At 42.0% G+C, this 26,600-nt stretch overlaps 1 protein-coding gene across 2 annotated transcripts in view; it reads right to left on the reverse strand.

Annotated features, from left to right (window-relative positions):
• Positions 1–2,901: 2,901 nt before the first annotated feature.
• The window catches only part of RTN4IP1 (reticulon 4 interacting protein 1), a 66,111-nt gene continuing 42,412 nt past the window's right edge, over positions 2,902–26,600 (reverse strand). For both annotated transcript variants that reach the window (XM_044000701.1, XM_044000702.1), the window contains exons 8-9: positions 22,811–22,903; positions 2,902–3,041 (exon numbers count right to left, since the gene is read on the reverse strand). In XM_044000701.1, the coding sequence (XP_043856636.1) occupies positions 2,934–3,041; positions 22,811–22,903 (201 nt within the window). In that variant the 3' untranslated portion in view covers positions 2,902–2,933. The remainder of the gene's footprint in view (positions 3,042–22,810; positions 22,904–26,600) is intronic.

Consider the following 26,600-nt stretch of genomic DNA (forward strand, 5'->3'; position numbering starts at 1 on the left):
CTGTCTCTCCTTCATAAACATTTCCTTCTGGTTTTAAGATTTCTTTTTATTTTGAACATTGGTACAGTCAGGCTTTCTAAGCCTAACCCTTGTTTTTGCCACCTTGTGTTAAGTTTATTTCATGAATACACTCCTTTCATGTTAACCTGACTCAGTAAAGCCTAACACATTACCATGTTAGCCATGGCATAGCACAACCCTCTAAAGCAAAAAAAAAAAAAAAAAATCAGTGGGTGGATAAGAAATGGAAATGCACAATGAAACAGGATGATGGTACGGGTGAAATAATGCTCTGTGTGTAGACCAATTGGAAACCATTAGCAATTTGTTAATAGTGAATGACTCTGGGGCAGCTAGGTGGCACAGTTGGATAGAGCACTGGCCTTGGAGTCAGGAGTACCTGACTGAGTTCAAATCTGGCCTCAGACACTTAACACCTGTGTGACCTTGGGCAAGTCACTTAACCCCAATTGCCTCACTAAAAAAAAAGTGAATGAATCTCCTGCCACTGTCCTATCTGATACCATGTCCAGCTCCTGAGAACCCTTATGAGCTTGGCTTTGGATGTTGGTACAGCTGTGAGTGAAAGTGAGCATATTATGCTCTGCTCTCCTGTTAAGGGGCTCACCTCTAGAGCAAAGTGAATTTTTAAAAAATGCTGATAATTGTATTTCAATAGGATTGGCTTCCTTTGTGATCCTGTGTATTTTACTTTAAAAAAAGTTATTCTGGGGCAGCTAGGTGGCACAGTGGATAGAGTACCAGTCCTAAAGTCAGGAGTACCTGAGTTCAAATCCGGCCTCAAACACTTAACACATAATAGCTGTGTGACCCTGGGCAAGTCACTTAACCCCAATTGCCTCACTAAAAAAATATAAAATTAAATTTAAAAAAAAAAGTTATTCTGAGAGAGAATCCAGAGGCTTCACTAGTCTGTTGAGGAGGTCTGTGACACAACAAAGGTTAAGAAACTCTGCTCTAGGGAGAAAGCTACTGAGGGATGATGCCACTCTAGGAAAAAGGATTAGGCAGCTTTCCTATCATCATCCATCCACCTTTATGTGATGGATCTGGGTGGAAGCTAAAAGCTGCCACAGGCGGAGAAAGTCTGCAAAAGAACACAGAAAGGGAAAAGCAGGGTGGACAAAGCCAGACAGATCATGAGAGCTATGCAAAGTGCTCTTCCCAAGAGCCAGTGATTTCAGCATCAACAAGGGGGTTTCACAGAGGTGAAGCAGCTGGAAAAGGTAGGATGGAGAACTCTCACATGAGGGGGGCAAGAGGGGCTCAACAGGCAGGGTCTAGGGAGCTGACCTTAACAAAGCTTATCAGCAAGGGAGAATGCCGGCTGGGGAACGACGGTGGGGGGAACTGAGCAAAAAGAACGTTCAGCTTAGAACAGTGGTTGGTCAGGCTGGAGAGGGAGAGTCTGAACACCCTGGAGTGATAAGAGTAACAGCAACTGGTAGAGATGAGCAGCACAGAGCCATGACAGGGCCCCAGTCAAAGGGTTTCTATGCTGACATAAAGGAGAAGGTGCAAAAAGAAATTTAAGTTGACTGGGAAAATGGGCTATGGATCAGTTCAAGGATCCAACAGGTACAGTTAACACGACTGAAAGACAGCATGGGGAAATCCAGATATTCAATGGAGCTATGATTTCAACAATCTGGGCCCCAAGGGTACAGGCTACAATTCATGCACACCTCCTCATCCTATGTGATTTGTGCCCGATTTGTTGTCCGGTAAATGCTCTGTAGAGGTCCACTCACCATGCCAGGGGCCTCCCTTGAGGTCTTCTGACCTTACATGGGTACCAAAGGAGCACGCCGGCTCTTCTTTACACGACCAGCCATTTTCCAGTTCTACGCCATCTTTTATATCCTTCTGGCATACAAATGGTTCTTGGTGATAGACCAAACTTTTTTATGCCACCTGTGTACCTCCCTCTGCATGACTCACGATCTGGATTCTTTGAGGAGTGTAGTATTCCATAATTCACAGGTCAGATAGCATCAATGAAAGAATATTTCTGTTAAAAATCTGGATTTTTGTTTCATGGTGCCTGGGGTTTTTTGGGGGGAGGGGGGATCAAAACGTACATAGCAAAAAAGTCCTCAAAACTACTTAGAGTGGTACAGTTAGTGTCATAGTGACGTACATAGTTTCATTTGATCCTCATAATCCTATGAAGTTGGTAACTCACATATCATCTCTGTTTTACAGATAAGGAAGCATGGTGTAGTAGAGAACTGGCCTGACAGCCAGAAAGACCCGAGTTCAAATTCAGTCTCTGATGCATTCGGACACGTGAATCTGAACCAATCACTTAACTTCTCAGAGTGTTCTTGACAAGTCTCTCTCAAACTATAAAAGTTACAGGGAAGGTGCCACACTTGCCAAGGAGAGAAGGAATGACTCAGGAGTGCAGAACCAGCACTCCTGAACTACCCATCTAGTGCTCCTTCCACGCTTCCTGCCCTTCTCACAGCGCTGGGATGTCAGGAGGTTGTGGCAGAACAGAGACCATGAGCACTTGTCCTACAAGTTGAGGGCTCCCCCTCGGACCTTCTGCAGGCCTTCTTAGGGCAGAAGCCCAACCTCTCCCTGGAGCGCTCCTATTACCTAATTAATCAGGAGCTTTCCAAAGAATGCAATGGAAGCAGCAGCTGCAATCAAACAGCTTTGGTTCAGTCATCTTCATCCTGGCAGCACTTAATGTGGGCAGTGGAAAATCCTAAGTCAGGAACTCTTAAACCAGAGTTGTGGCTAAAGACTATCAAACTGAAAGCTATCAAAACTCATGCTCATTAAACCTCTGATAAATGTGGAAAAGGAGAGTCAAGAAAGAAGGGGGGGGGGGACCATCCACCAGAGCCAAACAATAAGTGCAAGAAGATCTGTCAATCAACATTCAGTATATTTTCTTTTTCTTAAACTACATTAACCACAGTCTTTCCTCGTGCATGTCCACCTTCTGTCTTCAGGAAGGCTTGGGGAACTTGAGAAAAAGGGAAAGTTTGCTCAATAACTGGTCGGACCTGTAAAACATGAGTAAAAAGATAATGTTAATAGGCTAGAAATAGGTACATCTATGAAAGTCCATATGCATTTCTGGGTCATAGTCCCAAGGTAAGGAAAAGCACTAGCACACTAGAGTGGGTGGCCTTCGGAGAGAGGGGACCCTGTTCACAGTTCCAGGGCAGAAAACAGTGCTTGTAGTCAGTCACTCATAGATCAGAGCACAGGCCAGGAGAGCAATGACCACACCTCTCATTATATCCTGCCAACCTTGGAAGACATGAAAGTTTACAGACTCCCAGAACTAGCTCTGTAAATAGCAGCATGAAAAACCTAAAGATAGTACCCCCTCCACCCCAGAAGCAGAGCCCAACTTTAACAAAGTTAAAAGTCAAGAAATAGGGTTGGAAAAATCAGCAAATGACAAAAGGCTTAAGCATAGAAAGTTTCTTTGGTGACAGGGAGGATCAAAACACAAACTCAGAAGAAGACAACAAAGTCAAAACACTTACATCCAAAGCCTCAAAGAAAAATGTGAATTGTTCTCAAATCCAAAAGGAATTCCTCAAAAAGGATTTTAAAAAATCAAATAAGAGGGACAGCTAGGTGGCACAGTGGATAGAGCACCAGCCCTGGATTCAGGAGGACCTGAGTTCAAATCTTGCTAGCTGTGTGACCCTGGGAAAGTCACTTAACCCTAATTGCCTCCTCACCAAAAAAAAAAAAAAAATCAAATAAGAGAGGTAGAGGGAAAATTAGGAAAAGAAATAAGGGTAATGCAAGAAAATCATGACAAAAAAAAGAGTCAAAAGTTTGGTAAAGGAGGCACAAAAAAATAATGAAGAAAATAATTTAAAAAACAATACATCAAATGGTAAAAGAGGCACGAATCAATTGAAGAGAACTCCTTAAAAATTTTTTTTAAAAAGGGCAAATTTGACCAAATTAAAAAAGATGTACGAAAATTCAAGGATGAAAAGACCTTAAAAAACAGAATTGGTCAAATGGAAAAGGAAGTATGAAAGCTCACTAAAGCAAAAAAAATTTCTTAAAAATTAGAAATGGGCAACTGGAAGTTAATGACTCCATGAGACATCAAAAAAAAAAATCAAAAGGATGAAAATAGAAGATAATGTGAAATATCTCACTGGAAAAACAACTGACCTGGAAAATAGATTGAGTAGAGATAATTTAATGGACTACCTGAAAGCCACAATTTTTAAAAAAAGAGCCTAGACATCATATTTCAAGAAATTATTAAGGAAAACTGCCCTGATATCCTAGAACCACAGGATAAAATAGGAAGAATCCTGATCACCTCCTGAAAGAGATCCCAAAATGAAAACTCCCAGGAATATTATAGCCAAATTCCAGAGCTCCCAGATCAAGGAGAAAATATTGTGGAGCAACAGTCAGAATCACACAAGATTTAGAAACTTCCACATTAAAGGAGCACAGGGTTTGGAATATGATATTCTTGAGGGAAAAGGAGCTAGAATTACAACCAAAAATCACCTACCCACCAAAACTGAGTATAATCTTTCAGGGGGAAAAAAATGGGCATTTAATGACATTGAGGACTTTCAATATTCCTGATGAAAAGACCGGAGCTGAAGAGAAAATGTGACTTTCAAATACAAGACTCAAGAGAAGCATAAAAAGGTAAACAGGAAAGAGCGATTATGAAAGATTCAGTAAGGTTAAACTGTTTACGTTCCTACATGGATAAATGACACTTTTAATTCCTAAGAATTTTATCATTATTAGGGCAGTTAGGAGTATATAAAGACAGAGAACATGGGTGTAAATTCACTATGATGGGATAGCTAAAAAAAATAAGGGGTGAGAAAGAGGGGAGAAGTAGAATGGGGTAAATTATCTCACATAAAATAGGTGCAAATATGTTAGTGATGGATTACAGATAACTGAACCTTACTCTTACTGGAATTGGCTTAGGGAAGGAATAACATACATTTCCATATCCAACTGAGTGTGTATCTTACCCCCACAGGAAAACAGGAGGGGATGAATGGTGGTACTGATAGAAGGGAGGGTGGACTGAAGGAGCAGTGGTCAGAAGCAAAACACTTTTGAGGAAGGATAGGGTGAAAGGAGATAGTAGGATAAATGGAGAAAAACAGGATGGAAGGAAATATACAATTAGTAATCATAGCTGTGAAAAAAATTTTATAGCAAGCTTCTCTGATAATGGCCTCATTTCTCAAAATACCAAGAACTGGGGCAGCTAGGTGGCATAGTGGGTAGTGGATAGCACACCGGCCCTGGAGTCAGGAGTACCTGAGTTCAAATCCGGCCTCAGACACTTAACACTTACTACCTGTGTGACCCTGGGCAAGTCACTTAACCCCAATTGCCTCACTAAAAAAAAACCAAAACCCAAGAACTGAGTCAAGTGTATAAGAATACAAGTCATTCCCTAATTGATAAATGATCAGAGGATATGAACAGGTAGTTTTCAGATGAAGAAATCAAAGCTTTCTATAGTCATATAAAAAAATGCACTAAATCACTACTGATTTAAGAAATGCAAACTAAAACAACTCTGAGGTACTACCTCATACCTATCAGACTGGCTAATATGACAGAAAGGGAAAATAACAAATGTTAGAGGGAATGTGGGAAAATTGGAACATTAAAGCACTCTTGGTGGAGTTGTGAACCGATCCAACCATTCTGGAAAACAATTTGTAATGTAAAGAATTAATTGTTATTTGAGGTTTTTATGCCTCAGCGACCACTGGCCTGGGGCTCCGCAAACTGCACGGTGCTCCACCCACTGGTTGTAGCCATTGCCAGGGCTCTGGCACCTCACGTCATCACCTACATGGGCCTGGCAAAATTATAATGATTGGAAGCCTAGTGAGGGTAGTCATGTGACTGTCAGAGTGGCCATCCCATTGGCTGGGACTGTGTGGGGTGTTTCTAGGTTTGGAGGAGGAGAATTGGGCATTCTAGGTGGAAGCTGGAAAGCGACAGGCATTCTGCTGCGTATTTTCAGCTGATTCCTGGGCGGTGGTATTTTTCAGGTATTATAATTTCCCTTTCCCCATTTTATTTCCTTTCCCTTGATCCTACTGATCCTGTTTGTGTTTTTTTTTTTAAGTTCGTTCTTGTTAAAATAAATTTTGTTCTGTTTTGAGGGAGGCTGCCGGTTTCCTTCCTTGCCCCAATATTGTGGCGAGCCACTTAGCTAGCACTCCCCAATTAAAAATTGGTCCCCACAGTAACTATGTCCAAAGGGGTATAAAACTGCATACCCCTTTGACCCAGAAATATCACTACTGGGTCTGTATTCCAAAGAAATTTTAAAAAGGAAAATGACCTATACATATAAAAAATTTTTATAGAAGCTATTTTTGTGGTGGCAAAGAACTGGAAATTGAGGGGATGCCTATTGATTGGGGAATAGCTGAACAAGTTGTGATTGTGATGGTATATTGAGAAGCAGGATGCTTTCAGAAAAACTTGGAAAGACTTACATGAATTGATGCAAAGTGATATGAGCAGAACCAGGAGAACAGTGTATACAGTAACAGCAATGCTATATGACAATCAACTGTGAATGACTTAGCCATTCTCAGCAATACAATGAGACAAGACAATTCAGAAAGACTTTTGAAAAATGCTATTCACCTCCAGAGAAAGAACTGATGAAGGGGCAGCTAGATGGTACAGTGGTTAAAGCACTGGCCCTGGATTCAGGAGTACCTGAGTTCAAATCTGGCCTCAGAAACTTGACACGTACTAGCTGTGTGACCCTGGGCAAGTCACTTAACCCCCATTGCCTCCAAAAACAAACAAACAAAAAAGAAAGAACTGATGAATGCAGATCAAACACAATCTTTTTCAACTTTATTTTTCTTGTTGTTGTTTTGGGGTTTTGTTTGTTTGTTTTTTGCTTTTGGTCTATGTTTTCTTTCACAACATGACTAATATGGAAATGTGTTTTCCATGACTGCACATGTATAACCTATATCAAACAGCTTGCTGTCTTGGGGGGGGGGGGGAACGCGAGGGGAGGTAACAGAGGGAAGGATAGAATTTGGAACTCAAAATCTTAAAAGAGGGGCGGCTAGGTGGTGCAGTGGATAAAGCACTGGCCCTGGATTCAGGAGTTCCTAAGTCCAAATCCGGCCTCAGACACTTGACACTTACTAGCTGTGTGACCTTGGGCAAGTCACTTAAGCCCCATTGCCCTGCCAAAAAAAAAAATCTTAAAAGAATGATAAAAATCGTTTTTACATGTAATTGGGAGAACAAATTAAAAATTATAAATGAATGGATAGGTTATCTTCTCAACAGAAGTATAAAGTCCTTGTGGCAAGGCCTATGGCTTACATTACTGCTGTATCTTCCATGGCCTCTAGTATAGGGAAAAGCTTTTAATAAATGCTTAGAGAATCAAAGTCTCTCCATGATGTTTCTTTGCTCTGAGTGGGACCTAGGCCCTGCCTCACAAGGTGGGAAGCCAGGAGAGGGTGTCCCTGTCAGAGTGGTGGCAGCTGAAATCCTGTCAGAGTCATCACATCCTGCTCATAATGCCCGAGTGCCTGCTCATTATCTTTAATGTGCCATTTATTCTGTCAATAGCCTCCCTGTGAAATAAGACACTTGTTAGCCTCCTCATCCTCTCCCCACCAGGAATGCAGCTGAACCCTTATAAAAGTTTAAATAAAAATCGATAATTACCCGTGTGGTATTTCAGTTGAATAGCTCTGAAGGCTCTACTGGCAGAAACAGATTGTCATGAGACAAAAATCTATCCATGCATTTTATAAGCAGTTTTCTTTGATGAGTGCTATGCTGCTTACAAGCGAGGTAAAAGACCATTTACTCTAACAAGATGCATGCTCTAAGGAATTATATTGCTGGACAAAAAAAAATGGAAAAAAAAATTAACCTGCTATAAAAGGGTTTATGTTGAATGTCCATGCTCAGTTCGGTTAAGCCACAGCAAGACTCGATCACAGCCCTATTAAGCCAGTAGGAACCTACGAGGTAATTTACTCCAAACCCCTTGTTTTACAGATGAGGAAACTGAGGCCCAGAAAGGATGATATGTGACACTGGCAGAGGTCACATGGATAATCTTAATCAGAGCCTGAGATTCAAACTCAGGGCCCTGAATCTGGTGCTCTTTCTGCTCCATCCCCTCTTTTTGTAGACTCACATTTCCTTTCAGACTCCTCCAACTCCATCACCAATCAATGACCAAGAATGTAACAAGTGCCTGCTATGTGTCAAGCACAGTCATAAATGCCAGAGACAGAAAGACAAAATGAAACGGTCCCTGCCATGAGGGAACTCACATTCTAAGAGAGGAAGAGAAAATGTACATATGTAATTATATGCCTAACATAAAAACATATATGAGACATGGTAGTTTTGGGGGTGAGAAGGTTCCATCAGCTCCGGGCATCAGGAGAGGCTTCATATGGAAGGTGGCACTTGAGCCGAATCTTGAGTGAAAACCAAGGACCCCAAGAAACGGAGGTGAAGAAGCAGTGCATTTTGGGCATGGAGGACAGCTAGTTGTTGTTTGTCCTTTGTTCCTAAAGAGGACCGTGATATTGGGGTGAAGTCATGGCTTGCAGTGAACTGGATTTAAGTGAGGGAGGGCTGTGCAAGGTCATCAACTTCACTCTCTCCTCCCGGGCCATTTAGGTCCAGTTGCAAGATATACACCAGGATGACTGGACAAGGCCCCAGATGTTTGAGGCAATTGGGGTTAAGTGACTTGCCCAGGGTCACACAGCCAGTAAGTGTCTTAAGTGAGATTTTAATTCAGATCCTCCCAACTTCAGGGCCAGTGCTCTTCACTGCACTCACCAACCAGCTGCCCCCAGGACAGCTAGTGCAAGAGAAAGAGAGGGAGGGAACAGGGGAGAAGAGAGACAGAATATGTAGGAGGTAAAATGTAAGGCTAGAAAGGGAGAAAGAGACCAGGTTATGAAGCTTTAAATGCCAAAGAAGTTTGTATTTGGTCGTAGAGGAGGCCACCAAGGTTACAAACCTGGATTACAAGAAGGATGGTGGTACCTTCTAGAATAATAGGGTAGTTTGGAAAAGAGGTGGGTTTTTGAGGAAAAGATCAATCTAAGCCAAACCCAGGAAAGACAGGGTGTCCCAAAATCTTAGTGTACTCCCCTGTGGGGTGGGGAGCTTATAGGAAGGAAATTTGCATGTTTCTATATACAGGTGATGGAGTGGAATCAAAGATACAAAGAGGGGTGAGTGGGTATGAATCCCATCACATTCCATGTAGCAGGGAAAGAAGGGAATGGAATAAGCATTTCTATGCTACGCACTAGACGCTGCACTATGTGCTCTCCTAACACACTGTAATCATGACCACAACCCTAGGAAGTAGGGGCTGTTATTACCTTCATTTTACATTTAAGGTAACTGAGGCAAACAATGGTTATGTGGCTTTCCCAGGGTCATAAGCTAGTAAGTGAAGCTGGACTTGAACTCAGGTCTCCTGACCCCAAGCCCAGCATTCTATCCACTGTAGCACCCACATGCCACAACAGATTCTAACAGTATAGAAAGAACAACAGACTGTGGAGTCGAGACCTAGGTACCAGTCCTGGTCAGGCGGAGGCCCTGGGTCATGCCACCATCTCATTTCTTTGCTTCAGTATCCAGAGCCTGCCTCCTCATCCCCCGGCATGATAAGACTCAGGCCCTGCTCTTGCCACAAGCCTGGGACCCTGGGATATGTTACCACCTCCCTCCCCTGATCCTGGCCATACCCACTCCCTGCTTATACCTGCCATGAAGTGGGCTTTCTGAGGTCTCTTCCCACGAGGCCTGGAAAACCTCGAACCTTCTATTCATCTGCCTTACGGGATCTCTCCTTATTCGCTGGGACTGTGTCTAGACTCATTCAGAAATGGTTAATATAATCCCACTCCCCATCTTCCTCTCCTCAGAATAGTGGTACAGAAGCTGTAACTGTCAAAGAAAAATTCCCCCGTGTGCTCCCACATTCCTAACCCTATCAACCTTTACCCCATTGATGTCCTGCTCCTTTCCCTGAACCCTATGGAGCTCCCATTGCCTAATTAGCCAACTTCTTTTCATGTTAGACTTCTTCCTCTCTCATTCTTTCTATGTTTGGACACTCCCTGAGCCTCGGTCCCCTCCTGAAGAAGCTGCGTCTTTGGCTCCCCTTCTTTTTCACTGGCTGCATACCCTCCCACAGCACTTTATCTGATGACACCTTTCATCCTCTCCTCTCTCACTACCTACCCTACTCTTGATCCTCACTGTGATCTCTCATCCCTCTACTCCTCAACACGTTCCCAGGCCATCGCTACCCCTGCTCTGACTTTACGTCTGGCCCTTTCCAACCTCACCCTCTTGGAGAGCCGGTTCCACTCTGCTCTGTTCTCTGATCTCCAGCAGTAGGAAGAGGAGGCAGATCATACCTTGCCAAATCATCCATCTGGGGGCTCCTTCTTATGTGCTGCTGAACAGGGCTAGAGGAAGTCACAAAACCACATGGACTGGGCCCACCACGACCTGGTTACCCCATCCCAGTGGGGCCCTCTCTGCCACAAGGCTATCCTCCTACTCCTGCCTACCTGTCTCTCCTAATCATTACAGAAGCTGTTCTGACCACCTGCCCTCCAGGTGAGAGCCCTTCCTCTGCCCTCATTAAAAAATCTGAGGTCATTTGTCAGTTTCCTCTTCTCACCTCATCCCCCATTCCTAATATCACCCCGCACTACCCTGCTTCATCACTCACTCCAGTGTTTGATGGAGAGACGTAGGCCAACCCTTCTACAGGTATTCTTGGTTGCATCTCTTCCTGTATTTTCTAGCAGACTGTCCCTTCTATCATCCCCTCTCTCTAATTCTCTGTTTCTCCCTAGGCTTCTTCCTTGTAGCCTACAAACAAGCCTATGTCTCCCCTGGTCTTTAAAACCCTCCCCACCCTAGGGACAGCTAAGTGGCGCAGTGGATAGAGTACCAGCTGTGGAGTCAGGAGTACCCGAGTTCAAATTCAACCTCAGACACTTAACATTTACTAGGTGTGTGACCCTGGGCAAGTCACTTAACCCTAATTGCCTCACTAAAAAAACAAACCAAAAACCCCCCCAAACCCTCCCCACCCCAGGAGCCTATTATCCCCACTGTTACCCTCTAGGCTTCTCCCCCTTCTTAGCTCAACTCCTGTATATAGCTGTTTATACGTGATGCATTTACTTCCTCTGCCACTTTCATCCGTTTCCTACCTGTCATTCAACTGAAACTGCCTGATCCTGCCTGACCCATTGGTAGCACAGGACACCAATGATCACTTTCCCACCTAGGGCACCTCATTCTTTCTGGGTTTTGGTTCTCCTCCTCCCTTCCTGAGTACACCCATGCAATTCCCTCCCTCCACTCCCCCTGGCCAGGGCAATAAGGGTTAAATGACTTGCCCAGGGTCACATAGCTAGTAAGTGTCAAGTGTCTGAGGCTGGATTTGAACTCAGGTCCTCCTGAATCCAAGGCTGGTGCTTTATCCACTGCACCACCTAGCTGCCTCCACACCTATTCAATCTTTGCTGGATCTTCATCTATATCATGTCCACTCACTGTGGCCTCTTTGGCCCTCTTCCTTTTTTCTTTCTATACCCTCTTGTTGAGCTCCCCTGGTTCAGTAATCATCTCTATGTAGCTAATTCCCAGATTTACACAAGCATCTGCTTCTCCCAGACACCCTCTCTTCTGAGTTTTCTGTGATACTGCTGTCTCTTGGCACTCCTACCTGCCTACCTATTTCTCAGTCTCCTTTACTGGTTCATTATCCACCTCTTGCCCCTTTGGGTAGTAAACCCAAGTTTCTACCAGGAAACCTCACCTTTTCTCTCTTTACTCTCACTTAGGTACCACATCATCATCTGTAGGTTCAACTGTCATCTCTATGCATATCTATATGCCCAGCCCTAGTCTCTCTCCTAAGCTCCAGTCTGTCACCACCAACTGTGCCCTAGCATACATTTCAAAGTGAACGTCCTGAAGGATGCAACTTCAAATGCAACACTTACAAAATGGAACTCATTATCTTTCCCCTAAGACCCAATTCTCTCTTTAACTTCCTATAATCATCAAGGTCAATACCATCTCTCCAGTTACTCCAGTATCATCTCTTACTACTCACTCCCATTAAGCCCACAGACGCCACTAGTACAAATCTTTTCTGCCTCTGCATTATCTCTCATGTACATCCTCTTCTCTAGACTCCCCTAACCACTGTCACGGTCCAGGCACTTATCACCTCTTGCCTGGACGATGATAATAGTCTTTTGTGTTCCAGACCTCAAGTCTGTAATCCACAATCTGCAAGACTACCAAAAGTGATTTTCCTAAGGTGTAACGCTGATCATGTCATTCCTTTGCTCAGTAAACTCTAGTGACTCCCTACTACCTCTAGAATCACATATAAACTATTTAGTATTTAAAGCTCTTCCTAACTTGGTACCTACTTACACACTTTTCCAATTTTTTTACACAATACTCCCTTCAATGTACAAACATACTCTCTGGTCTAACTCGATGTTGCTCCCACTTGAAGTTCTGGAAGAAAGGATAAATGACTTCCCCAGGATTATACAGCGAGTAAGTTTCTAAGGCCACATTTGAATTCAGATCTTCCTGATTCCAAGTTCAGGGGTCTATCCACTGTGCCACCAAGCTGCCAATGGGAGCTACCGTGACCCTAAAATGTCTGTGTCAGTTCATTATGCCAGGTTATCGGAATACTGTCGCATTCAGAGAAAGCATCCTTCTCTAAAACACTGGAAATAATCTATTCTGAAAAATCAAAGTGAAGTTGTACAAGAGCCGTTTTCTACACCTGTCTGAAAGCTTAATGGAATAACCCATGTGTGTGGCACTTTCAAGTCTGCAAAGAGGAGGAACAAGAGAAACAAGCAGAATCATGGGGTACTGACTTCACTGTGAAGAGTCACTATAGGCTGCCCTTCATTTTCCACAACTAGTCTTTCTTGTTGTGCAAAATCACACTGGGTGAAGATCACTGGAGCCCTATGGGGCACTAGGCTGCTACAAGTGAGCCCTTGTTACTGATGACAGATTGTTCCTCAAATATGAGCACTGATTATAACCCCTAAAGTGCTTAATAACTGACACTTGATCTCCTGTCCTGGCCCAGGCACCCTTGTCATGGCAATGGAGTGGGAAAAGGGTAATGCATATGGCATTAGGAGTCCGGGGTTCTGGGATAGGTTTTGTAATTCAGGCAGCCTGACCTTGGGTGAGAGGCAGTAAGGCACAGTGGACAGAGGACTGGCTTTGGAGTAGGAAAGATCTGTGTTCAAAGTCCCACCTAGGGCTGGCTATAGATCTATGGACAAATCATTTAGCCTCAGGGTCCCAGGCAACTCTAAGAATAGAGATTGAGTTGTTTATGGTGGCAGAGGGAATTCTTCCTATTGATGAAATCTCAGTTCCATACTGCCCTCCTCCTCACCTCGTCAATGATTTTTTTACAGGGTCAGTCACCTCTTTGATCTTCTTTCCTCATCTATAAAACAGGAAAAACAGCTACCCTACTACACTGATAGGGTTGCTGAGAGGTTAAAACTAGATAATGGATTTGAAAAAAGTAAACTGTAAAAATCTAGACCTAATTAATCAACAAACCTACTATGTGTGAAACAATGTGTTAGATGCCAAGGGTGGTGATTGTTTGGCCATGTCCGACTCTGCCAGGAAAACCCCAAATGGGGTCACGAAGAGATCCTGGAGTGCTTTGCCATTTCCTTCTCCAGCTCATTTTACAGATGAAGAAACTGAGGCAAACAGGGTAAAGTGACTTAACCAGGGTCACAAAGCCTAGTAAGTGTCTGAGGCCAGATTTGAATTCAAGTCCTCCTGACTCCAGGCCCAGCATCCTATCCATTGCAGCACCTAGCTGCCCAGGGGACAAAGACAAAAATAAGAGTCCCTGCCCTCAAGAAAACGATCCTCCATTGTGGAAGACAACACGTACACAAATACAAGGTAACTTTTTTTGGTGGGAAAGGCACTAGCCACTGGGAGCTCAGGAAAGACCTCATGTAGAAGGTGGCATTTGGGCTGACCTTTGAGGAAAATGAGACAACCAAAAAGTACTGTCATCTTTGCCACTTTATCCTAAATTGAGCCTGCAGGAGAATCCAAACAGATAGCAGGTGCAAATAGTGAGGCACAAGAACAGCCGTTATTTAACATATGCCACTTGGGAGAAACCAAAGAGTGATATCTGTGAGGATCCCTCAAGCCACCTTGTTGCCCCGGGGAATGCCACTGACCAATGCCATTAACTGCCCATGCTCCTTTACTACCCCATTCTAAAAATTATGACCTGCTCAAAAACCTTTGGCTCTAGCACACTACATGGATACTGAACTGATGATACCAACAATTTAGGGTATTAAACACTTTAATCTGGATGGCTGATCAGGTCTATTGTGTGAATACTCCCTAAAAAGGGCTGACCATGAGTCATTTAGCTTTTCCCATAAGGGGCAAACAATGAAAAAATTCTTCCTGTTAACTGGTGAGTAGATGCCACTGTTGGTTGACTATATGATAACAAATGGAGATTAACTAGATAATGAGACAGAAACTATTTACAGCCACACATAGCAGGCAGGGAGTCCAGAACACTTGTTTGTTAGGGACAGGAGGATTAAAGTGAAAATCCAGGCCTAGGGAGAGTGAGGTGACATACACTGAAGTATCATTTATCTGATGACACTGCTATAGCTTCTCTAATGCAGAATACGGAGGGGTGGGGAGGGGGAGGGAGGAAGGGTGGGAATCACAGATTTAGAGTTGGAAGGGACCTCAGATCATCTGTTCCAACCCTTGCGTTTTAAAGATGAGAAAACCAAGTTCCAGAAAAAGCGACTTGCGCAAGGTCACATAGTTACAAAGCATCTTATTTATACTTGGATTCAATCAGTTGGTGTTGTTTGGTCATTTCAGTTGCGTCCAACTCTTTATCACCTCATCTCGGGGAGTTTTCTTGGCAGAGATCCTGGAGGGGTTTGCCATGTCCTTCTTAATTTACTTTACAGATGAGGAAACTGAGGCAAATAGGGTTAAGTGACTTGCCCAGGGTCATCCAGCTAGTGTCTGAGGCCAGATCTAACCTCATGGAGATGAGTCTTCCTGACTTCAGGACTGACACTTTAACCACCATGCCACCTACTGAGGGTCAAGTCATATTCCCTGACATAGCTCATCTCTCAGGAGACCTTGAAAAGCCTTCCATCCTTAATGCAAGACACGTTCAGAACATGCTATGAGGAGTCTATGTATTTTCTCCCACTTTCCTTTACTAAATAAAATGTGAATACAGGCAGTCTCTGCAATATCAACACCCAGCTTAGGACATCTTCCTTCTATGCTGACACAAAAGGAATTCTTCTCTTTCCTCCTCCATTTGTTTCTGCTACTCAAAGTTACTGCTCATCAACTCAAAGTTACTGCTACTGTGATATGGTACTCCCTAGTAGTTTGGATTTTTTTTTGGGGGGGGGCTCCCTCTACTACCAGTCTTGGGAGGAGTAAAAAAAGAAAAAGGGGGGGCACTCCACCACATTTTTCTGACTTTCCACAATTTGTCCAGCCATTTGAAGTACTGGCCACATAGTTTGTTTCCAACTTTTTGCAATGCAAATAGTGCTGCTATCTTTTGTGGTGGCAAAAAACTGGAAACAAAGGTAACCATTGATTGGGAAATGGCTAAACAGACTATGAACACATGAATGAAGTGGAGTATGGCTGAATGTTAAGAAAAGAAAAACATTGGGGCAGCTTGGTGGCGCAGTGCATAGAGCACCGGCCCTGGAGTCAGGAGGACCTGAGTTCAAATCCGGGCCTCAGACACTTAACACTTACCAGCTGTGTGACCCTGGGCAAGTCACTTAACCCCAATTGCCTCACTAAAAAAAAAACAAAACAAAAATAAAACCCAAAGAAAAGAAAAACATGGGGCAGCTAGATGGCGCAGTGGATAGAGCACTGGCCCTGGATTCCGGAGGACCTGAGTTCAAATCCAGCCTCAGACACTTGACACTTACTAGCTGTGTGACCCTGGGCAAGTCACTTAACCCCAACTGCCTCACCCCCCCCCCAAAAAAAGAAAAGAAAAACATAAAAGAAGAGCGTGGAAGACTTTTGTGAAGTAATGCAAAAAGTGCAGCAGAGCCAGGAGTCAACAGACAAAATAACAACAATGTAAGCACAAGGAAAATATCCTGAAACTAAATATTATATGATTGAAATAATCAGGCTTGGCCCCAGAGAAGAGCTGAAAAAATCCATCTCCCTGCCTTCATCACAGAGAAAGAGAAACAACATTATGGAAATCATACATACTGTTACACACGGTTAATGGGCTGGTTAGTTTTTGCTAATCTGCCTATATTCCTTCTTTTTAAATTTCTTGGTTCTAAGGGATGGCTAACTAAGTAGGGGGAATGGTTAAATTTAGAAATGAATATGATGGCAGGCAGCTAGGTGGCACAGTGGATAGAGCACTGGCCCTGGAGTCAGGAGGACCTGAGTTCAAATCCAGCCTCATAAACTTAACACTTACTAGCTGTGTGACCCCAGGCAAGTCCCTTAACCCCAATTGCCTGCATGCTTGAATGCATGAATGAATGAATGAACGAACAAATAAATAAATAAAAGAAATGAATATGATGTAAAAACAAAAGGCATCAATAAAAATAAATCAATCCAATGGCCTTTGAAAAATAAAACAGTACCGCTGTGAATATTTTTGCATGTGTGTTCTTTCTTGTTGTCACTGAATTTCTTGGGATAGAAACCTAGTAATAGGTTCACTGGCTCAAAGAGTGTGAACAATTAACTTATCTTAATAAAGTGTCCTCCCTTATCCCCTGAATGATTAGAGCAATTCATAGCTCTAGCAGCAAATTAATGCCCTTGTCACCCCACAGATCTATCTGAATATTTCTATCTTTTACCATCTTTGCCAATTTCAGAAGTGTGAAGTAGTTCTTCACATTTGTTTTAAGTGTATTTCTCTGATCATTAGAGATTTTTGACCTTTTTTTCTCCTAGATGATGGCTGCTAGTTCACAGTTCTCCTGTTGAAACTTTTTTCACATGTTCTGGCCGCTTATATGTTGAAGAACATGAACCATATTTCTCAACTTTTTTTTTTTGCTGTTGTGACTTTTTTCTGTCTTCCTTTACAGGGAAGTCATTAAGTATTAACAGTCCTTGTAGTGGAAAGTCTTTGGATGCTGTCTGTAAAATTCTCTACTTCATTCTCTGAGAACTACAACTAGTATGGTAGTCTGTTTGTTTATGCTTCTCATGAACATTCAAAAGCAAAATAATCGAGTGTCCTATGATAAGGGGTTTCTTGATATCTTTATGCATAGGATAGAATCAACTCTTAACTTCTTTAGTTGTCTGCTAAAAGCATATGTGAGCTGTCCTTCCATTTAACTAGCACTTCTTTCAGTGAGAATGTCAGTATGACTCTGGTTCATTCTCTCCCATAGTGTATCAAAAATACAAAGATGTATTTGTATGGTAATACAAATTTGTATGGTAATAGTTGGGTGAAGATTTAAAGTTCTGATCCCCAGCTATTCCACAAAAGTCCTATTCAAATGTGGTCTGTAGCTGATCCTAGGTTGTCACAAACTACTCCAGGAGAACACAAGTTTTGTGGATTTGTCACGTCTACCATGTTGGAAAGAATGAGGGGACAGGCCAAGTCTGATGTCCAAGAACTAGTCCACATAAACCTGATCTCCAAAAAGCTGGCCACTTGATTGTACGAGCTTTGGCTCTGACGACCCATTAAATAGGAACAAAAGGACAGCACATTAGAATAGTCTTTACTTCCACCATGTCTCCTGTCAGCCATTCTAGCCATCTCCTGACAAGACTGATGGGTAAATACAGAGAAGTCAATTTTCTTCTTTGTTGTGGAAACAATGATTTCCAGGCAGAGAGAAGCCAACTATGTTTTGAGTACACAGGAGTAGACATATAAGCATGTTATGGTCTGAAGACTTGGTAGGAATCAAGACAAACCTGAAATGAGTTGGAGAACACAGTAGTCTGGCTACATAAAGTCACAGAATGTCAGAACTGAAGGTAACTTAAAATATCGTCAAATCCAACACCCTCATTGAATCCTAATGATGCAGGCAGTGAGAGTGGGGGTTGGGGTAGAGGGGCAGGAATGACTCTCCACCATAACTCCACTCAAATCACACTGAGAACATAATTCCTCTGGGAGACTAAGGAGAGTACAACAGAAGCAGAGTTAATGTTGAATCCTGAGACAGAATCCTCACATAGTCATGAGACTGAATCCATAATGCTTCCACCCCACACACACAGACTTGGCAAATATTCTGGAAAAGGCACTCAGGCTTGGAAAGCAAGCCAAACTATTTGGAAACAGGAGTAAACAACCTTTCCCTCAGCAGCTCCTTAGCTTGAATGAAGGCTAAATGCACAGCTTTTAGCTGTGGTTTCCTAAAGCTACCTCTTTCCAGAGTTTCAATGCAAATATGAAATGTGGTGCCAATCAATGCAAGGACTGAGTGTCCCTGAGAGCCTATCCCATAGAAACCTTCAAAATGGCTTTGGATTTTCCATACTAGGTCTCTTTCCCACAGCCCATAATTCATAGGAAGAGGTAAACTATTCAATCAAAGGAAAAGTCTAGAGAAAAGATTTTAAAGTTAACCCTTCAGATACAATCTGTTACCAGATCTTAAAAATCCATGGTCGGTCCTTGTTGTAAAGAATTGTTATTTGAGGTTTTTATGACCCCAGTTTTTGGCTAGAATTAAAAAAAACTCCAGCACGTGCACTGGCCTGGGGCTCAGATGCAGCGCCTCGGCACGGTGCTCCACCCACTGGTTGTAGCAGACGCCATGGCACTGGCACCTCATATCATCACCACTCACTGATGCCTACATGGGCCTGGAAAAATTATAATGACTAGAAGCCCAGTGAGGGCAGTCATGGGACTGTCAGTCAGGGCTGCCAGTCAATTGGCTTGGGGCTGTGTGTGGTCAGCCTGGGGTCTGCTGGGAAGAAGAAGGGAGGAGATTCGCCATTCTAGCTTGAAGCTGGAAGGTGACAGGATGCAGCTGTGTATGTTCTCAGCTGATTCCTGGGTAGTGGTGTTTATTCAGGTTGTATCATTTTCCTTCCCCCATTTTATTTTCTTTCCCTTAATTCTACTGATCTTGCTTGTGTTTTTTTTTTTAAGTTCATTCTTGTTAATAAATCCTGTTCTATTTTTGAAGGAGGCTGTTGGTCTCCTTCTTTGCCCCAATATTGCGGTGAGCTGCATAGCTAACACTCCCCAATTAAAAATTGGTCCCTACATTATTGTTCATATAAAGGTGTCATATATTGGCATTCCTTTCCATATCTAATCTGCCTCAATGTAGTTCAGACTAGTATTTCTGATTGATGTCTCAAGGACCACATAAGAAAGAGGGTTAAGGAACAAATAACAATGATTTTTGAAAGTCAGAGCAGTCATAAAAATAGCTTTTGGTCTACTGGTAGGCAATCTATCCCAAGGTCAATAACAAAAAGAAAGATCCCATTTTACACCAAAATATTTGTAGCAGCAATTTTTTTTGTAATAGCAAAGACAAAAATAAAGTAGTTGTCCATTAACTGAGGAATGGCTAAACAACTTTTGGTACATAAATGTAATGGAATATTATTTTGCTGCTAGAAAGGATGAATACAGAGAATACAGAGAAGCTTAAGGAAGCTTCTCTGAACTGATGTAAGATAAAGTAATCAACACCAAGAAAATATTAGACAAAATGGCTACAATGTAAATGGAAAAACCACAACAACTGAAATGGAATATTGTGATAATAAAATGACCAAGCTTGGCATCAAAGAGATATGACAAAGCATACCTCCCCTGCTTCTTTTCTTTGTAGAGGCTGGGAACTGTGGGAGTGGCCTACATACCAGGAAACTTTTTCAATATGTTGCTTAGTTTTGCTAAACTATTTTTTAACCCCTCGTTTTTTATTCTTTGTTATAAGGGATGAGGAAAAGAAACAGATACTTTGGGAAATAATATAAAAGCAAAACAATAGCATTAAAATTTATCTAGAACAGCTTTTGGCTACCCTAACTAGTGATGTTCAGGCTAAGCTATAATGAATGAAGGAAAAAGATGTCTGTTCATATTTTGGTGTCTACCCTACAAAGAAGGAAACTTTAGCCATTTTTGCAGTCTTCCCAGATAAGAGTGAGAAAACACTTTGTAGTTGGCAGCTGTTACTGCTCAAGTGTCATAGTAGTAAGTGTTTTGGCATAAATGTCATGACCCAAGCTATCAATGGCTCCTAGATTTCCAGGTGAGCAAGAAGAAAACATTAATTATCCACCGTTGAATTTGAATCTCAAAAGTTTTCCCTATCACTGATACCACAGCCACTACCTGATAACATTTAGTTAAACTGGAATGCGTATTTACTATGTGAAGAGCAATATGTTGGATGTTATGGGAGATAAAAAAATTAGATAAAACATGATGACTGCTCCCCCTACATACCCATGACTATCCCCCTACATACCCAGATAAATATCATAGAAGATAATTCATAAATGCAATGGACAAGTGTAAAACAAAGTGCTGGGTGAAGCTGATGGGAGGGGAAATGGTTATTAACAATTGGAGAAATCAGGAAAAAACTTCATGGAGAAGGTGACATTTGAAATGGGCTACAAAGGCCTAGAGCGGAAGAGATGACATCTCAGTCATATAGAACAACGTGATCCAAGGCACAGAGGCGGGGAAGTGGAGGTCACATCCTTGGGACAAAGGGTAGTGCAGTTTGGGTAGAGCTTGGAACATGTAGTAGAAAACAATATGAGATAAAGTTGGGAAGCTAGACCGGTTCCAGGTTGTAAAAGTCCTAAAATGCCAGGGAGAGGAGTCTAAACTTAAGTGAGCAGACAACGGGGACACTTGGAGATTTTCTGAAGAGAGAAGTGACACATGAACAGATCTATTCCTAAGTTAGATAACTCTAGTCGCAGTATGAAGGGTAGCCTATAGTGGAGAGAAAATACAGGGAGAAGCATAATAGGAGGCTAGTGCATCAGTCTAGGAGCATGGTAATAAGCACCTCTGTAGGAGGGGAATGCTGGGTACACTATAGAGAGGAGAGAATAAATAGAAGCAATATCTTAGGGTTAATCAAAAGGTCATTTCAGTCATCTTCACCTCAAAGAGAACTTCACTCTCTAGGAGTCATTCAACTAAACCTGATGATAATTCATAAGGTAAAATGAGATCAACCAAAGTTATGTAGCTTCACCAGCTATTACAAGGACCACCATCTCCTTCAAGGAAAATAGTCAAGTAGGCAAGGGATATTAAGAGCACACAGGTAGAAACACTGCTTTTAATTCCAAGGCAATAAGAAAAGATCTTCAAAATGAAAACCCACAACTGAAGCATTCTGTAGTACAGCTCCCAGACTGATCTTTTCTGAGAAGATTAAATTGATTCTGTATCGTTCTTTAATTGATCCTATTTACAATTAATTGATTTGGCCTAAGTCATGGTTCTTTGTCTCTGAACCCAGTTCAGAAATTCAGGTAGTCTATAATAAGTTAAATTTAGACATCCAGTTCTCCTTCTTATCATTTCTCTATCCTTTCCTCAAGGAATTCTGCTATCCTTGTGAGATGCGGGTAGACACTAACTAGGGAGTCTAGTTTAGGATCTTTACACCACCAAACTATCTTTCAAGGATGTCTAGTTTCATATTCAAAGAAGTCTGGTCCACTATCTTTTAACCTTGCAGGAAGACTCAAAGAATGAACACTTCTTAATCACGGGGGAGGCCCCCCCCACCCCCGTAGCTAGCCCTCATTCCCATCATTCCCAGCTTCTAACCTATCATAATGTCCCCCCCCACTTCAGCTATGTAACCAATCATGTTGTCCTCAACCCCATGATGTCATCTAGCCTGTTTTGTTCTTTGTTCTAACCTTTTTAAAATGAGTTGTCTTTTTCTTGGGGTCTTTGGCTTAAAATTGAAGCAGAGCCATTTCTTATTAGCAGGTTCATGCCCTGTTAATACAACAATAGCTTGCTTAGAGAGACTGCCTCAGTCTACCTTTGTTGAATTTTACTTGTATCACCCCCAATTTCATGGCATCTGTCTTAGGTAACTTTCTACTTTTAACACATGGAGAATCAGGCAGAATTTCTCCTCCAAACACTCCGCCCTGGGACTCTGAGCCTTTCCCTTTTCTTGCTATACCCCTTGCCTGCAGAGCTTCCTGTAGATAGTGTAAGAAACCAATACACCCAAATTCCCTCTCAAGAAAGCACATATTGACTCCTTTAATCTCTTTATTTCCCATCTTCCTCTCAGACAAAGCCCTAGCAACTTCATAATTATATTCCATTTGGTGAAATGGAAAGAATGACAGAATGCTATCCAGGGCATTAGGATATCTGGGTTCTTGTCCTAGATTTACATGCTTTCTTTTTCTTCTTCTTTTTTTTTGGGGGGGGGGTTTGCAATGGTGGGGAGTATTGGTTAGGGAAGGCAGGGAAGTTAATTACACAAGCTATAGCTCTTGATGGTATCTATGAGGTCCTGGGAAGTTTTCACAACATGAGTAATTACGTATAGCAACAAGAGGCACATGAGCAACATTGATAGGGGAGAAGTGTTGGTGGGGAGGAGGCTTCACCTACCTTTCCTGCTTCTACTAGTTCTGCAATATCATCCAAGTATGCACCACTGGCCATGAAAAAGGCCCATCGATAATGGACTCCTTGACAAAAGTGCTAAGAAAAACAAAACAAAGAAATATCAAATACAGGAAAAGGTTAGAGAATGACTGAAAATGCATCTTGAGGAGAAAATACAATAAAAGGAGTTGCTAAGTGTTATGACCCATTCAAGATAAAGAGTAAGTGGATGCATGAAGTTTGTTCCCATAATGACATATACTATCAGTAGTTATCAATAATCTCTTAATTTCCAAATTCCATTGATTTTTCTCAGTCAGGAAGACATGAGTTCAAATATAGCCTCAGACACTTAATAGCTGTGTGACCCTGGGCAAGTCATTTAACCTGTCTGCCTCAGTTTCCTCACCTGTAAAATGGGAATAATCATAATAGCACTTACCTCTCGGCACTGTTGAGAGGCTCAAATGGGATAATAATTTTAAAGCACTTAGCACAATGTCATAAAAGGAGATATATGCCTGTCCATCTGTCTGTCCTTCCTTCTTTCCTGTTCTACTGCTCCTTCTCGGGCTCCTTTGATGGGTCAATCATTATACATATAATCCCACCCAACTGGGGTATAGCTCAAGGCTCTATTTTGAGCTCTCTTCTTTCCCCTTTCTATATACTCTCTCAGGGAATTCATTAGCTCCCACTGGTTTAAATATCTCCATAGAAATGAGTTCCAGAGTTATCTATCCAGCCTTAGTCTCTCATCACTGCCTGTTGTTTAGCTGAATGCTGCAAGGTGAGAAGTGGTGATTTCTCAAAGGATATATCGTATTGGCATCTCAAAAGCAACATGTCCAAAAGAGAAATCAATTTCTTTCCCTCAAAGTCATCCTTCTTTCCACTTTCCCTATTTCTGCTGAGGGTACTATCTTTCTTCTAGGCATCCAGATTTGCAGATTCAGTCATACATGACCCTTCACTTTACTAATCTCACTTAGCACTGTGCTAAGCATTTTACAAACGTTATCACATTTGATCCTTACAACAACCCTGGGAGGTAGATGCTATTATTATTCCCATTTTACAGTTGAGGAAACTGAGGCAAACAAAGGCTAAGTAAGGACCAAGGTCATTCAGGTAGTAATATTTTGAGGCTGTATTTAAACTCAGGCCTTCCTGACTCCAGGCCCAGAACTCTATCCACTGCCCCACCTAACTACCTAGTTAACCAATTGTCAAGTCTTGTCAGTTATATCTTCAAATCTCTCCTATTCATCACTTTCTCTCCACCCTCTTATTTCTGGTTCTTATCACCCCTCACCTGGACTACTGCAAGACCCTCCTGGTCTCCCCACATCTAGTCTCTCCTCTATCTAACCTATCCCTCTGAGATTTGCCAAAGTAATATTACTAAATCATAGGCCTAATCGTGTCACTCTCTTGGTAACAAACTTTAGAGGCTACCTATTCCCTCTGGGACCAAATACAAATTTCTGTCTGTCATCTAAAGTCCTATACAATTTGCTCCAACCTAACTTTCCAGATTAATTTTTTAAAATTACCTTCCTTCACACATTCTGTGGTTCAGAAAAACTATCAATCAACAAGCATGTGCCTAGCCTTAGTATTCCTCACACAAGCCATTCTGCCTTCTCTCTCTGGGCCTTTGGTACCCTTCTTAGTTCCCCTCCTAAGCCCCACCATACCTCTATCTTAGAGTCCCTAGCTCAGTTCAAAGGCTACTTTATAAACTTCCCCCCAGTGGCCTCCCCACGCAAACTACCTGGTATTTACTTTGTATATACTTATACATGTACATATTGTTTCCGTGATGGACTGTAAATTCCTTTAGGACAGGGCCTAGTTCATTTTCTGTCCTTATATCCACAGTGCCTGACATGTAGTAAATGCTTTTGACTGATTGATTAATTCTATACTCAGGTTTTCCTGTATTAAAAGGACTGCTAGTGAGAATTATAGGTCACTGGTTTGATTTTAGCCCTGAATCTACATTTCTAAATAAAAAATATTTCCAAAATATGACCAGGACATGGAAAGTAGTCTCACTGTCATTCTTAGGATGCAGGAATTTTCATCCCCAAAACCTCAACTCCAGTTAATAGGAGCTAATAGCTCCAAGGGTGAGTGTTTCCAGGGCAGGGGCAATGGCTTCTCCTAAACGTGAATCAATAATAGGCTAAAAAATTTCTATGAGAGGAGGGGAAAGTATTATACTTAGTCATAGAGGCTTTCCTCAAATCAGCATTTACTTATTGACTACTATGTACAAAGCACAGTTTTATACAGACCATTACTTCTCAGAATTAAGAGAATTACCATAAATAAAATGGTACCTCTGAAATGGCACAACCCTGTATTATTTTCACAAAACACTGTAAGTTTAAAATGGGAAACCTATCATAAACAAAAATGACATCAACTATAATAATCTCACCCAAGAATTTAAGAAATGTGAATTAATTGCCACAACAGGGGAACTAGAAGAGGCCAGAAAGTAGCTGAGTCTGCAAACAACTGACTTACTTGACAGAGAGACGGTCACCAAATTTAATACCAAGTTAGAATGTGTGTTTGTAACATTTTACAAAGAAGGATGATGGACTATTCTGAGCAGATATTATCTCAAAGAGCAGAGGGAAGCAGGGCAGAGCACCAGTTTAAAGAAAGCTAAACAAGCTACCCAACTAAACAAAATCATCCCACAAAGACGAGAAGAGCTACAGACACAAGAAAAACAGAAAAGGTTTGTCAAGACCACGTGAACAAACCACGGTTTCCACGGAGGGAGGTGGAACCGTCACACCTCGACTCGGATGTTCATCTGCCTCCAACATGTTTATAGAGGAGATAGAAATGATAAGAGAAGAAAGATGTAAAGGGCAACAGAATGGACCAGGTACATATTGAGGACATTTGAAGGAGAGGAAGATCCCAAAGGTGTGGGGGGGGGAAATCTTCGACCTGAGAGCTAAGTGATGTGGTCAGATGGCCAGTAGGTGTCAGAGATGAGACTTGAACCTAACCTTCCTAGCTCCAAACCCAGTTTTCTTCCTGTTGTGCCACACTGCCCTCTCTCTCTCACACTGTGTATACAAAATTATAGGCAATAAACAAGGTTTACTTGTGATCTCAATACGAGGAGACAAAATCGATCTAACGGGCATCCCTGAGACTTAGTGGTTGGAATTATTACTGACCAAAATAGGACTATGAAATAGTATGTGTTTTATTTAGAAAGAACAATAGATAAGAGGGATGGTATTGTTGATTAAGAAGCTGTATTTACATAAGGAATTGAGGAGCTGGAGGAGGGAAGCATGGGGAATAGGATGTGGCTCAGGATGCACAGTGGAAGAAAAAAAGAAATGTTTTTGCTTGAATGGATGGAACAATAACAACAAATGAAGGAGATAGGGCAGAAATTCTCAACCACAAGTCACCTAGAAAAAGGAGGAATTAAACGAGGAATTAAATCACAAACTCAGCCAAGAAAAAGGATGTCAAAATAATGGGAGATTTCAACACTCTGGGATACACACTAGATCTCTCTTTACCACAAGCATAGCAGGACAAATTCTTTGCCCGATCAATGACAATTTAACTTTATTGAATGTGGCAGAACTGCTGGTTTTGGACCTGGACCTGATTTCACTGGTTGGTAAAATGAAAAATGATGAGACTCTTGGGAGAAAGTAACTACTTGCTCTTAGAATTCATGGTAAATAAGCAAGTAGAAGTTACTGTTAATATAAATGTTAATAACGTACATTCTGGGTTT

The sequence above is a fragment of the Dromiciops gliroides genome, chromosome 4 (assembly GCF_019393635.1).
Source record: "Dromiciops gliroides isolate mDroGli1 chromosome 4, mDroGli1.pri, whole genome shotgun sequence".
Taxonomy (NCBI): domain Eukaryota; kingdom Metazoa; phylum Chordata; class Mammalia; order Microbiotheria; family Microbiotheriidae; genus Dromiciops; species Dromiciops gliroides.